This window comes from Cariama cristata, unplaced genomic scaffold, assembly GCF_000690535.1.
Source record: "Cariama cristata isolate BGI_N322 unplaced genomic scaffold, ASM69053v1 scaffold8325, whole genome shotgun sequence".
In the NCBI taxonomy this organism is placed as follows: Eukaryota; Metazoa; Chordata; class Aves; order Cariamiformes; family Cariamidae; genus Cariama; species Cariama cristata.
This window is the reverse complement of record NW_009619169.1, coordinates 6,432-17,621: the sequence shown is the minus strand read 5'-3', so window position 1 is coordinate 17,621 and position 11,190 is coordinate 6,432. Positions and strand designations below refer to the sequence as shown.

At 39.8% G+C, this 11,190-nt stretch overlaps 1 protein-coding gene across 1 annotated transcript in view; it reads right to left on the bottom strand.

Annotated features, from left to right (window-relative positions):
• The window catches only part of PROSER2 (proline and serine rich 2), a 13,496-nt gene extending 4,941 nt beyond the window's left edge, over positions 1–8,555 (bottom strand). The window contains exon 1 of the mRNA XM_009701131.1: positions 8,379–8,555. Within this exon, the coding sequence (XP_009699433.1) occupies positions 8,379–8,555 (177 nt within the window). The remainder of the gene's footprint in view (positions 1–8,378) is intronic.
• Between the last annotated feature and the right edge of the window lie 2,635 nt (positions 8,556–11,190).

Genomic DNA, 11,190 nt, shown 5'->3' with positions numbered 1-11,190 from the left:
CCTATGCAGTTTTCCTTCAAGATGACCAATGTGACATTTTCGGGGGGAGTGAGGTGGAGACAGACGGGGGGAGGGGAAAGACAGCAGCTCTAGAGATTAGGCAGCATTATGGCAGGTCACCATACTGAGATGCAAGGTACACAGCCTGGCTAGAACTCCCTCAGGCAAGGCATGTTTCAGTTTGTAAGACAAGGAAATAATCCCATTTTAGACACAAGCACAGTGAAGATAAACCTACTTAAGTTAGTCAAACCAAAGGAGCTCAAGCGGCGACTTGCTTTATCACTGGTCTGAGAACAGTGGTGTAGTATAAAATGCCCACTGGTATAACTTATATCGTAGTAGAGCTTTCAGAAAGATAGGATGAATTTTGTTGTGGTTAACTGATGCCAGTTTTAACTAAGGTCACCAAGTCTATTTCTAATTAGTCTATTTCCCACATATTCCAAGTATTGGAACAGTTCACATTCTTTCTGGGCTGGTTTTCCAGGCCTCCTGTCTCCTTGAACAATCTGGGTTTTTAACAGAGTCTTTTCAGTTACTTGAGTTATTCCCCTCATACTTTCCACCAACTCCCTACTCTAATACACAAACATGCCTCCCAAAACTAAACCTAAATTTGAAACTTCAAAATTGTGCCTTAGCTGAGGATTAAAAAGACTGCTTGGACAGAAGAAATTTAGGATGCAAACAGCTGAAATAGCTGAGTATGCTCAGATGGCATTAATATTTCAGATCCCTGTGCAGCAAAACACTTCCTGCTTATGCCAAACAGGAAAGAGTCTGCTATGGTGGTGTTTGGTATAAAAGAGGAAAAAAAAGAAACAAGAAAAAAAATAATAAAAGAAAAACAGGATCTGTTTCATAGAAAAGATCCCTTTCCTACCTGTCCAAAACAGTGACTTAATACCAAAGGCCCACAATTTTTCACATGCATCTAAAGAAATTCTTAACTTCACATCAAGACCTAGAATCCTAAGACCAGCACAGCTTTGACAGAAACAGAACAGCGGGGGAAATCCCAAGACATCTGCAGTCATTAAAAAAAAAATCAAATAATTCTTCAGAAAACTGATAGAGGACGAAACTTCAATTAGTAAAATACCAGGAGCACACCAGACTCAACTGATTTATCATTGATCACTTGACCATGCCAAAGAACAGTCACAGTTCCATGGGAGAGAAGTGACTGGATGCTTCTCAAAAAAAGATGGAGGGAGCAAACTATTCTAGTATGTTGTAGAAAGAGAGCGATGTAACACCACTTAGGCCTTAGCCTGTTAATAACAAGGCAGGCAGTTCTACCTCTAAAAGGAGGGGGGGGGCGATAGAAAGCCCTGCATGCAGGAACAGTATCAGAACAGGTACAAAAGCTTCAGTGCAGATGAAAAAGGCAAGTACCTCTGATCATATTTACAGAAAAGGGAAACAGAATGAATCGTACTGCACCATTGCTTAAGCAGGCAGCAAGTGAATTACAGAGAAGAACAAGAACTACCATACAGGATCAGACCAAAAAGTCCATTTAGCTCAGTAGCCTGCCTTCAGCCACCAGTAATGCACAGGACAGGGGAACAGGGTTGGGCAGGGAAGAGTATTGCTGTAAATTGGATGGATTTATATTTTTCTTCCCTACATCCTTCCAGTTTCCAGCAATACATGGCTTAAGAACTTCCCAGTTGCATCTGCATCTATGTACTTAACAGCCCTTAATGAGCTTTTCTAGCATGAATTCATCTTATTGTTTAAGCCCATTTAAATGGCTGGCATTCACAGCATTCTGTGGCAATGAGCTCCACAGTTTAATTGTGTGCTCTGTCAAAAAGTACTTCCTTTACAACCCACTATCTGACGATTTTGATAATAACATTCCATTTGGTGAAGAAGATTATAATATTGAATGTTGTTTTCTTCTGTTTATTAATATAATTGTAGCTGTGTGCATAATAGTTAGCAAAGCATATAATCAATAGGTCATAAGTGAGGAAACAAATGATCTGGAAGTATTTAAAAAATAAACTACATGAACTGAAGTCATAAACCAATTAAATTACTTCTAACCTGCTTTAAAAAAAACAACAAGCTAAAGCAATGCAAGATCTACATAAACTCTGAAGACATCTCTCTGGTTATCAAAGTTAGGTTGATCACCTTATTAATTTCTTCCTTCCTTTAACTTCTATTTTAGACAGCATTGAGGAAAAATTGGGAGATGTTTCAGGCAAAGGCCACTAACACTGTTTTTAAAAAGTCAGGTAATTTCATGCCAATCTCTTTTCTCATGAGAAGATTACTGACTTGGCCAATAGGTATAAGCACGAGATGCCATATAGTTTGATTTGAAGGCTTTATGACAAGGCCCCTTAAAATACCCTTATAGATGAATAAGGAAGCTATGCCTCAATGAAGTTACTGCAAGGTATCTATGTAACTGGCGGGCAGGGGAGAGACTTATTTTTGAGAAGCAGCATGATGTATTATAAACTGTGTAATGAAACAAGACAAGTTCCAAACAGATTTATCCCTACACCTCTAAACTTCTGATATTTCACTAACAATAGTAGACGACTAACTTAGTATTTGTTAATCCCCTTATGCTGGAAGATGTTCCTGCAAGAACTAGGTAGGGCAGAATGAGACCTTCACGAGCCATGTAAGTGTGCTGGTAGTCCAGAAGATGAAATTCAGTTGAAAAACACATGAATATAAAGTGATGAAAAAATGTCTAAGTGGCAATACAAGACAGAAGGAGTTGCAGGTCAGTTTAAGTGCCATAAAGAGGAAAAAAGAGTGCTGTTCAGGTATGCAAATTTCATTCTGGGATATATTAACCAGGGTGATGAAATAACAGCGCATCCTCATTTGGAACACAGAGTTCAGATTCAGTCACTGAACTTTGGAAAGGATGCTGCCAAGCTGGACAGGGTCCAGAACAAAGCAAGGAGTGCTGCGAGCCTGGCTGCACAGGAAGGCTGGAAGAATGGATCATGTTATGTTTTAAAACAGGGAAGAATGAATGGGTGGTAGGCAGACACAGCCCTGTATGTATTTTAATATATAAAAAGTTGACCACCCACATCATTACAACAAATCTTCTCTATGTGCACTGAAGGCGAGACAAGTGCAAATTAGCTTTCACATTAGAGAAACTCTAATCCAAGTATTGCTTGAAAAGCAGGGGAGTACAAAGCAATGGCTTTGGAAGTTCAGAAATGCCTGTCAGTGAGGGTTGAAGAGCAGAGCTGCCCACCTGCTGGAATAATCTTCATCTACTCGATCCTGCTTTGAAGCAGAATGATGCAGTTTGTGCATACGGCGTAAATTACCTTCAGGATCTATATTCTCACTGGCACATTTTACAGCAAGGTCATTCCTTGCAAGGAGTCAGGCTCTTTACTGTAGTTCTACACTCATGGTCCAAAGCAAGTGGTCCTCCAGCCCCTCTTCCTCTCTACTTCTTGCCCTGCTGGTATGAACAATGACTCTTATTTTTCCAAGGCGTACTGCTTCCAAGTCATACTAATATAAGTTTGAAGTGGATGAAGCACAGCTCTCTCCACACCCTGTAAAGAACGGCTTCCACCTGCCCAAAGACAGCTGTATCCATAGAAAGTATCCAACAGTCATAAAAATTCTTCACATTTTTTTTGTGTATTGTTTTTTGGCCAAGTACTTGTACATGGTGAAAGACCTCGCAGAACACTAAAGCCTGCAGATTATGAGTATCAAGGAGGAAAAACACATTAATTTTATGAAAGGAGTCTCTCAGGACTTTCCCTTGAATGTACCTGAAGTGCAGCTCAGCATCACAAGACTCTGCACACTCAAACTGAGAGGAAAAAAAGGTGGCAGTGGGCTAACACACACAGTCTGTCCTTTTCCAGAAACTCCTAAAACCACACTGGAATCCCAAGACCTCTTCTGAGAGGCTGGGGCAAAGAGACAGTAACACTGTGCACTTAGAAACCCAGGTCTGTTGCACTTGAATTATCTGTACTGATCCAAAAAGGATAAAGGCCATAGCAACTAATTTTTAGGCTCCAAGAGACATCATAACTACAAAATAACCAGGTCAACCCTGAGTTAATGGCTGAACATTTGAAGTAAGGTACTGAGCCAGCTCAGATCATGCACAAAATACTTAACTCTTCTTGTCTATGTAACCAATGTTCAAAATGTCACTTTTACTATACAAGGTATGTGGTAGTGACAAACCATCTTCAGTGACTGGGTATCAAGTCTTGTTAGAGCCACAGGGGAAGTTTATTTGAAGAAATAACAAACAGAATAAGCAAGACATCTTTTTAGAATTGTGGCCATCTGCCAATTTAAGTCACTTGATTAATGACCAAAAGAAATAGTCACTTGACCAAATTCTGGAGGTCACCACTGTCCCAAAAAGAGTGGTGATGAACTGCAGCATTAACTGAGGATCTGTCTAAACCAAAGGCAAAAATAAAATTAATTAAAAAATCCCAACACAGCATGACCCATTGAGTGTAACAAAAACTCACTATCCCTCAAACCTATCGCTCAGTAAGGCATGTTCAGATACAGAAGGTATAGTACTGAAGTCCTATCAACAGATCCAAGGCACTCACACAGCTTATTATTGAGTTCAGTTCTAAGTAGCACAGCTCACTTTAGGTACAACCAGCACCTTCTGGTATGATTTCGCAGGTGATACTATTGTCCTAGCATGTTATTCACACCTAGAAACTAACGTAGTTATTCATGGCTGAGAACAGATACACAGTACAATTACCAGAGTGAAGCACTGAAAAAGAAGGATTGGCTGTAAGAAGTTGGTCTGTGGCTATTTGGTCAATGGAACAAGACAAATTGCTTCAAAAAAGCCAAGACCTAGTTTTATCTCTGAATTAAGTGTCCTTCAAAGGCTGCAACCATATTTCACTGCAAGTTAATTCTTATACCATGTATCAGGGAGTGTCATTCAAGAATGGGTTTTGGAAGCCAGAATTGCAAAGTAGAACACAATGTTTTTGTTTACCCTCCCCCTTGCACAGTGCAAGTGATTCCATGTATCCAGAAGGTATATTTGTCTCATGCTTTTGCCAAGCATATCTATGGATACCACCTTCATTAAAAAGCAAGCAGAATATATGTGCAAATTCATGTCCTCTTATATAAGAACTTTTATGGTTATAAAAGTTGGCGTGAGATGAAAATATCAAGGCAAACATTCCTCCCATCTAACCATAGGCTCTTCTACTTGTCTTCAGCTGCTGGGATAGATTTGGCAGCATAAATCCAGACCTGAACATTTATCATTTATATGGAAAATTCTACTGCAATCATCTACTGCAATCACAGCAGAACCTTGCTTCCCATTTAAAAAAAATAAATTTGGCTTTAAGGACTGCAATTCTCAAAGATTAACTAAAAGCCCCATTGTGTAGGTAAGAAGCAGCTGAGAAATCTGGCAAAATTAAACTGAACTGACAACAGCTGACTGGTAAGAACCACACACACAGAATTTTAAGACCTTTTTCACACATGGCAATTCATGTCCACCTCCTCATCATTCCTAAACCCACAACCAGTTCCACAGCAAGTAATGCCAGCGCAGACACCCAGTATGCAAGAACAGCCAACAGTCAGCCAAACCAGCTCTAAGCAGTCAGCATAGGCTAAAGCCAGTCTAAGTGTTTGTCTCTATTATCACATCCCTAGATTTGTCTGAATTCCACAGATGCAATACAAAGGTTATATTTAGTGACTAATGTAGTTTGACACCAAGAAGCTTAAGAGCCTCTTTTTTGTAATCGAGTAGGATGAAACCTGCAGCAGTACAGGCCTGTCATAAAAAGCACTGCTACATTTCTTTCCTTTGCAAGGCCATTAAAAAAAACAAACCAACAAACTCAGAGCCAACCCTGACCTTCCTTGCTGTGTCTCTAGGTGAACAGACCCAGAAAAGTAATAAATGAAGAGGCAGGTAACTTGGTAGTTGTTTCTGCTTCAGGGCTATGAAGGTCTGGTGTGTCTGAAAATCTGCCCCTTCCTTTCTCAGATTCGGTGTAATAATAGATTATTTGTCTACATAAAGTTATCTATCTTCTCCTTAGGCCATCAAAGCTTCTGCATCTTCTGAACTTTTATAATAAAACTACTGAAGCAAGAAGGTAAGGTTTCTAGGGAAAGCTAGTTGCTGGAACATGTTCCTCTTACCAACTCCCTGATCTGCTTAGTGAACTGTAAAAAAATGATGCTTTTAATACACAATTATACAAGGATATAGAAAAAGAAATATTTGAAGAATACCTCTCTTTCTCCTGAGGATTTCTAAAACCTGTTTCAGTGCTAAACAGACAAAATATATCAGCCAGTGGAACAACACTCTTTTCTTACATCAGATCACAAAAAGGAAGGATCTGAGCAGCACTAAAGACTTGACTACTATTTACTCAATCACAACTGGCAGAATTTCCTTCACATTCAGTTCAACACAGACTCCTTCTCAAACTCAGAAACTGAAATTATACCTTTATTGAAAAGGGTTTCCATTCCCTAACCTGCTAATCCACACATGCTACCTGTCAGCCTTATTGGACATGTCATCTGCTATATTGCTGGAAGAACAGTCATGGAAGGGGATCTGTGGCACCACAGTTAAACCCCCTGGTACATGCTTCCCTTTCTTTATGCATGAACTTAAACAAGACAAACTAAAGGCTTCGAGAACTTCTTTTGCTGATGCACAGGTCTGATGGGAATTGCCTAAACCTACAGCCAGCTTTTACTCCATCTATAAATTACTGCATTACAGAGTAGGAAGAGATTCCAATTCTAGCTGATGCATCATCATATCGGTTATCACATGGCAAGATCTAGTTAGACTAAGGGAATCTATGTCATTTTCTGACACGGCAGACTCAGGATGAGACTGCACAAAGACACTCATTTATACATAGCCCCGTTATTCAATACTGATTTTTTCAAATGACTAGTCTCATGCCTGCTACTGCAGCTAAGAATACAACCCATGGAAACATGATTGACTACTAGTTTGATAACCTGGAAAACTGCAGTCAGTAATGCACAAAATTAACTTGTAATTCTGCATAAAATTAAATCGTAATTGTTTAACAAAGTGCAACTCCCACTGTAATTCTCTAAGATCCAATCAGTTTTCATATAGTAAACAACATACTCTAAATACCTGTGTCCAAATTGTGTACTTGGCTATGCTCTCAACCTCCCCCACCTTGACCCTTCACAACTTTTTTTCTAGCACAGATCAGAGACAGTTAAGGGACTAAATTTAGTAATACTCATTTTGTGTTTTAACTAGCAACGCAAGCTGAAGGACACAGCATAATAGTAACAGAGTTGTATTCTCATTAGAGACAATGAAGAAGGAACATCTTTAGAACTATCTCCAGCTGCCAGAAAGCTCACGAAGTAGCACAAAAACACTGAGCATTTCTGAGTTATATAGATAAATACAGGTATCAACTTGCCAACTTATTTCCGCCACTTATTCCTTCACAGAAAACTACTTCACTAAAAGGAAGCTAGCAGGGAGGGCAGAGGGAAAGATACAAAAAGCCCATTTCCATGTTTAAGGCAAGATAGAGATTTAGATTTCCATTTAGGGAAAGCATGTTTACTGGAATGCTCTTTCTTCAATTGAAAATGGATGCTTTTCAAATGGTTGTGATGGTAAAAAAAATATGCAAGGAACCATACCTGCTTTCTAGACTTACCCTGTCACAGTATAAACAGTACTGTTGAGTTCATTGCCTGAATCATCCTGCTAATTGGAAAAATGAAGAAGTGCATCCTACTCCCTCAATTACTCACATACTATTTAAATGGCCACACACTCATATCCACTAATGCAAAGACAGCTTTGTTTATAGTGATGTATTTGTTACTCACCTAATTATATGAAGGTGGAATAAGCAGAGACCTTCATTCAATAGTGTCAACAATGAGCTTAAGCAAGAAACAGCATATAGAACCAACACTATCCTTAAGTTCCTTTACAAGCTACTTAAGAAAGCAAAGGCAGAGATGTGCATCAAACTGTGCCCTGAATGCCGGTGGTTGCACCAAGTAGCCCAATGTAATACGTGCTCTTTACTGCTGTTCCTGGTTCTGAGAGAAATGGTCAGAGAGAAGCACGCTCCAAGCTCTTGGAAACAATCAGACCAGAATAACCAGCAAACCAGTTGTACCAAATCAGAGTAGTTATTTCTGGCCTTTCAGTTTGTTAACAACCAAGACCACAAGCAACCATTTAGGACTAGAAATGGCAAAAATCAACAGTTTATAAAAAATAAATCCTGTGATGTGAACAAAGCTACAAATGTAATTTGCATCACCAAGCATAAGGCTCCTTAAATACTTACCAAGGCAAGATTTCTGCACCTAGCTTGGCTGCCATGATTCTCCACACTGCCACCCCTCTCCATGCTCCCACGTGTGTGCTTTGGAGAGATTTCAGATGCCATTTCATCCGAGAGATTTCTAGGCATCACACTCTCCTGACTTCTTGATCCCGATGCAGCGCAGAATGCCATCAGCATATTACGTACAGCTGCTAGCTTTATTCATTTCTGAAAACAGAGAACAATGTGTTACATTTAAATCTGGTTTTTAAAATACTTGAAAAGGAGTAGAAAATAAATAGTAAAAAAAAGATCCCACACAAGTTAATAAAGGGAATATTAATAAAGGAAACATGTCTACCACCTAAGGGCACCTTTTTAAAAAAATTGCTTATTCTAAAAGGTGACTTTAAAAATCCAGCATAGCAAGGTTCTGTACCCCATCTTGTGTGCTTCCAAACCAGATGTCTACAGTTACAAGCATGGACCCTGCATACATACCTGTCCTAAAGATTCAGTTTGTGTTTTCATTATGACACATCATTAACAGTAATAGAATCCCATCAGCTGAGTTACCAACTGACCCAGTCCAAATCTCTTCATCTTTTATTAGTGTTTACACAAGAATTCTATTTATCAGATCCTATGAGGGAAACAATCCAGTTCACTTCCTAACACTGTTGCAGTTAACTCATGTGTTACTGAAGCAGCTCTATGCCAACTACTTCTGGTGAAAGATCCATGAACAGGACTTGGTGCCATTTGCACCATTGCATTACAGAGCAAAATTGCTTTTTAAAGTTTAGAGAGCTTTTATTTCACTCAGCCATGAAGAAACAGTGCTTGTACATTTGGAAGACACTTACTAGAACAGACATATGCACCAACACTTACTGGAGCAAAAGCCCCCAGTTTTTTCAGCTATTCTAGTGCTCAGTTCTGTAATACCTCTCTGAACTGTCATCATCTCCCAAAACACTCTGGCAGAATTTCTGCCTTCATTCTCAAAGTATCACAAAGACAAAAGTCATCCTTGTGCACTAACAGCACGAACAGGGAGTGAGTAAAAAGTAGAACCTAGCTCATTTCTCTCTCCAATACGTTAAAATACCCTTTGCAAGGAGAAATTACCTTGTTCTTTAATAGTCCATCCTGTCACTCACTCTGCCTGTGACCAGGAAAGGGCAGTGATGCAGTCCTCAAAAGAGTTAGTTCTGAGGTACCTTATATGCAACCAGCTGGGAACTGGATACCATTACCCTGACACTGTACAAATGAAATGAGATGGTCCTGCTTCCCAAGTGCTTCTCCCTTTATTATGGTTTGAGAGGTGACATGAGAAGCAAAGTCAAGGGTGCATTTCCAATTCAATTGGATTACTCCTCCTTCCTCTCTACCCCTGTCAGCTGAGGGCTGAGAAACCAGAGCCTCCTGCTAAGCTGATTAGTGTTTCATAGCAGTGAGATAACATCTGCCAATACCGAGCAACAATTCCATCCCGCTGATCATCTCCTCCCAGGAGAGGGCTATGACATTACCAGAGGTACACACAAACGCTCCCTCGTCTATGCCGTAGCACCAACATGTGTCCTGTGGGAAGGCTCCCACACAACGTAGCTAGGCTGCAGTCCAGCAAATCTTGGGAAGCACAATCCACACAAGCAGAGCACTGGATTGCCACAATAAAAGCATCTGATAGTCCTTCTTATGAATGTTAGGTCTAATGATTAAGATTCAGTCTTGCTTTTACATAAAAAGAACATTCTTCCTTTCTTCTGTTAGTAACATTAACTATAAGTAGATACAATGCATCCTCGGGATAATGGCCTTTGAGTGATGCCACAGAGGTCAAAACATGCTCTTGGTCCTCATTTTCAGAATCAGAAGAGAGGCAGACATGAGAGCACTGCAGCAGCTGCTTACTTCTGGTTGCCACACACCCAAGCTCAAACCAAAAAGCTCTGTGGCAGAAAGCTAAACTGCAAAAGAGCAGACTGAGTCTAGAACATATCCTAGAACAGCAGCTCCGTCTACAACAAACACACACAATAAAATATCTATCATTTTTAGAAGGCAAGACTATCAGAGAAAATCTCGGCACCTCTGAAATTCACAGAAAACTCCCACTGACTTCAGATTTCATCCCATGACTTTCAAGGCGATGTTCAGATGGAAAAGAGTATTTTTCTGAGGGGGGGTCAGCAAGAGGTGAGTACGTCTACTGACATCCACATAAGGTGAGCATTATTTCCCATCAGCACTTTTAAGCTGCAGCATCAATTTTTATCCAGGTGTCCCCAGTATAAACTGGACATGCCATGTTTGTTCAGTCCCTCAGTGATGCAACACAGACAACTCCTAGACTTGTAGAATTACACTCAAAACTGTTTGAATATTTTATAGACTACATTATAAGAGGTCACAGCTCCAGATTACAATAGATATCATAGACAAGACCCACATATAAGACTAATCAAATGAAGATATTAATCAGTTACCAAGAAACCAATTATTGGGCCAAAACTTTGAGGAAGAAGAAAGTATTTAGGAGTACCGTTCTGCTTTCTCCAACAGGAAGACCTTAGCATAACCAGGTCTAAGCTTCATAGTGGGCTATCTGCATCCAGGACAGCAAGAACACCCAGATTCAGTAGTAATAAACATTAAACTCAGAAGTTCTAAATAACAAACAACTCTGCTTCCAGCAAGCTCCTGTGACTCATTTTGGAGCTGAAGCTCAGATGTTTCAAAAAGCTCCTGAACAATGAATAAAGGCACTGACTGCAACTGGTTAAGAGAGCCACCCACACAAGATCAAGTAGCAAGCATTATG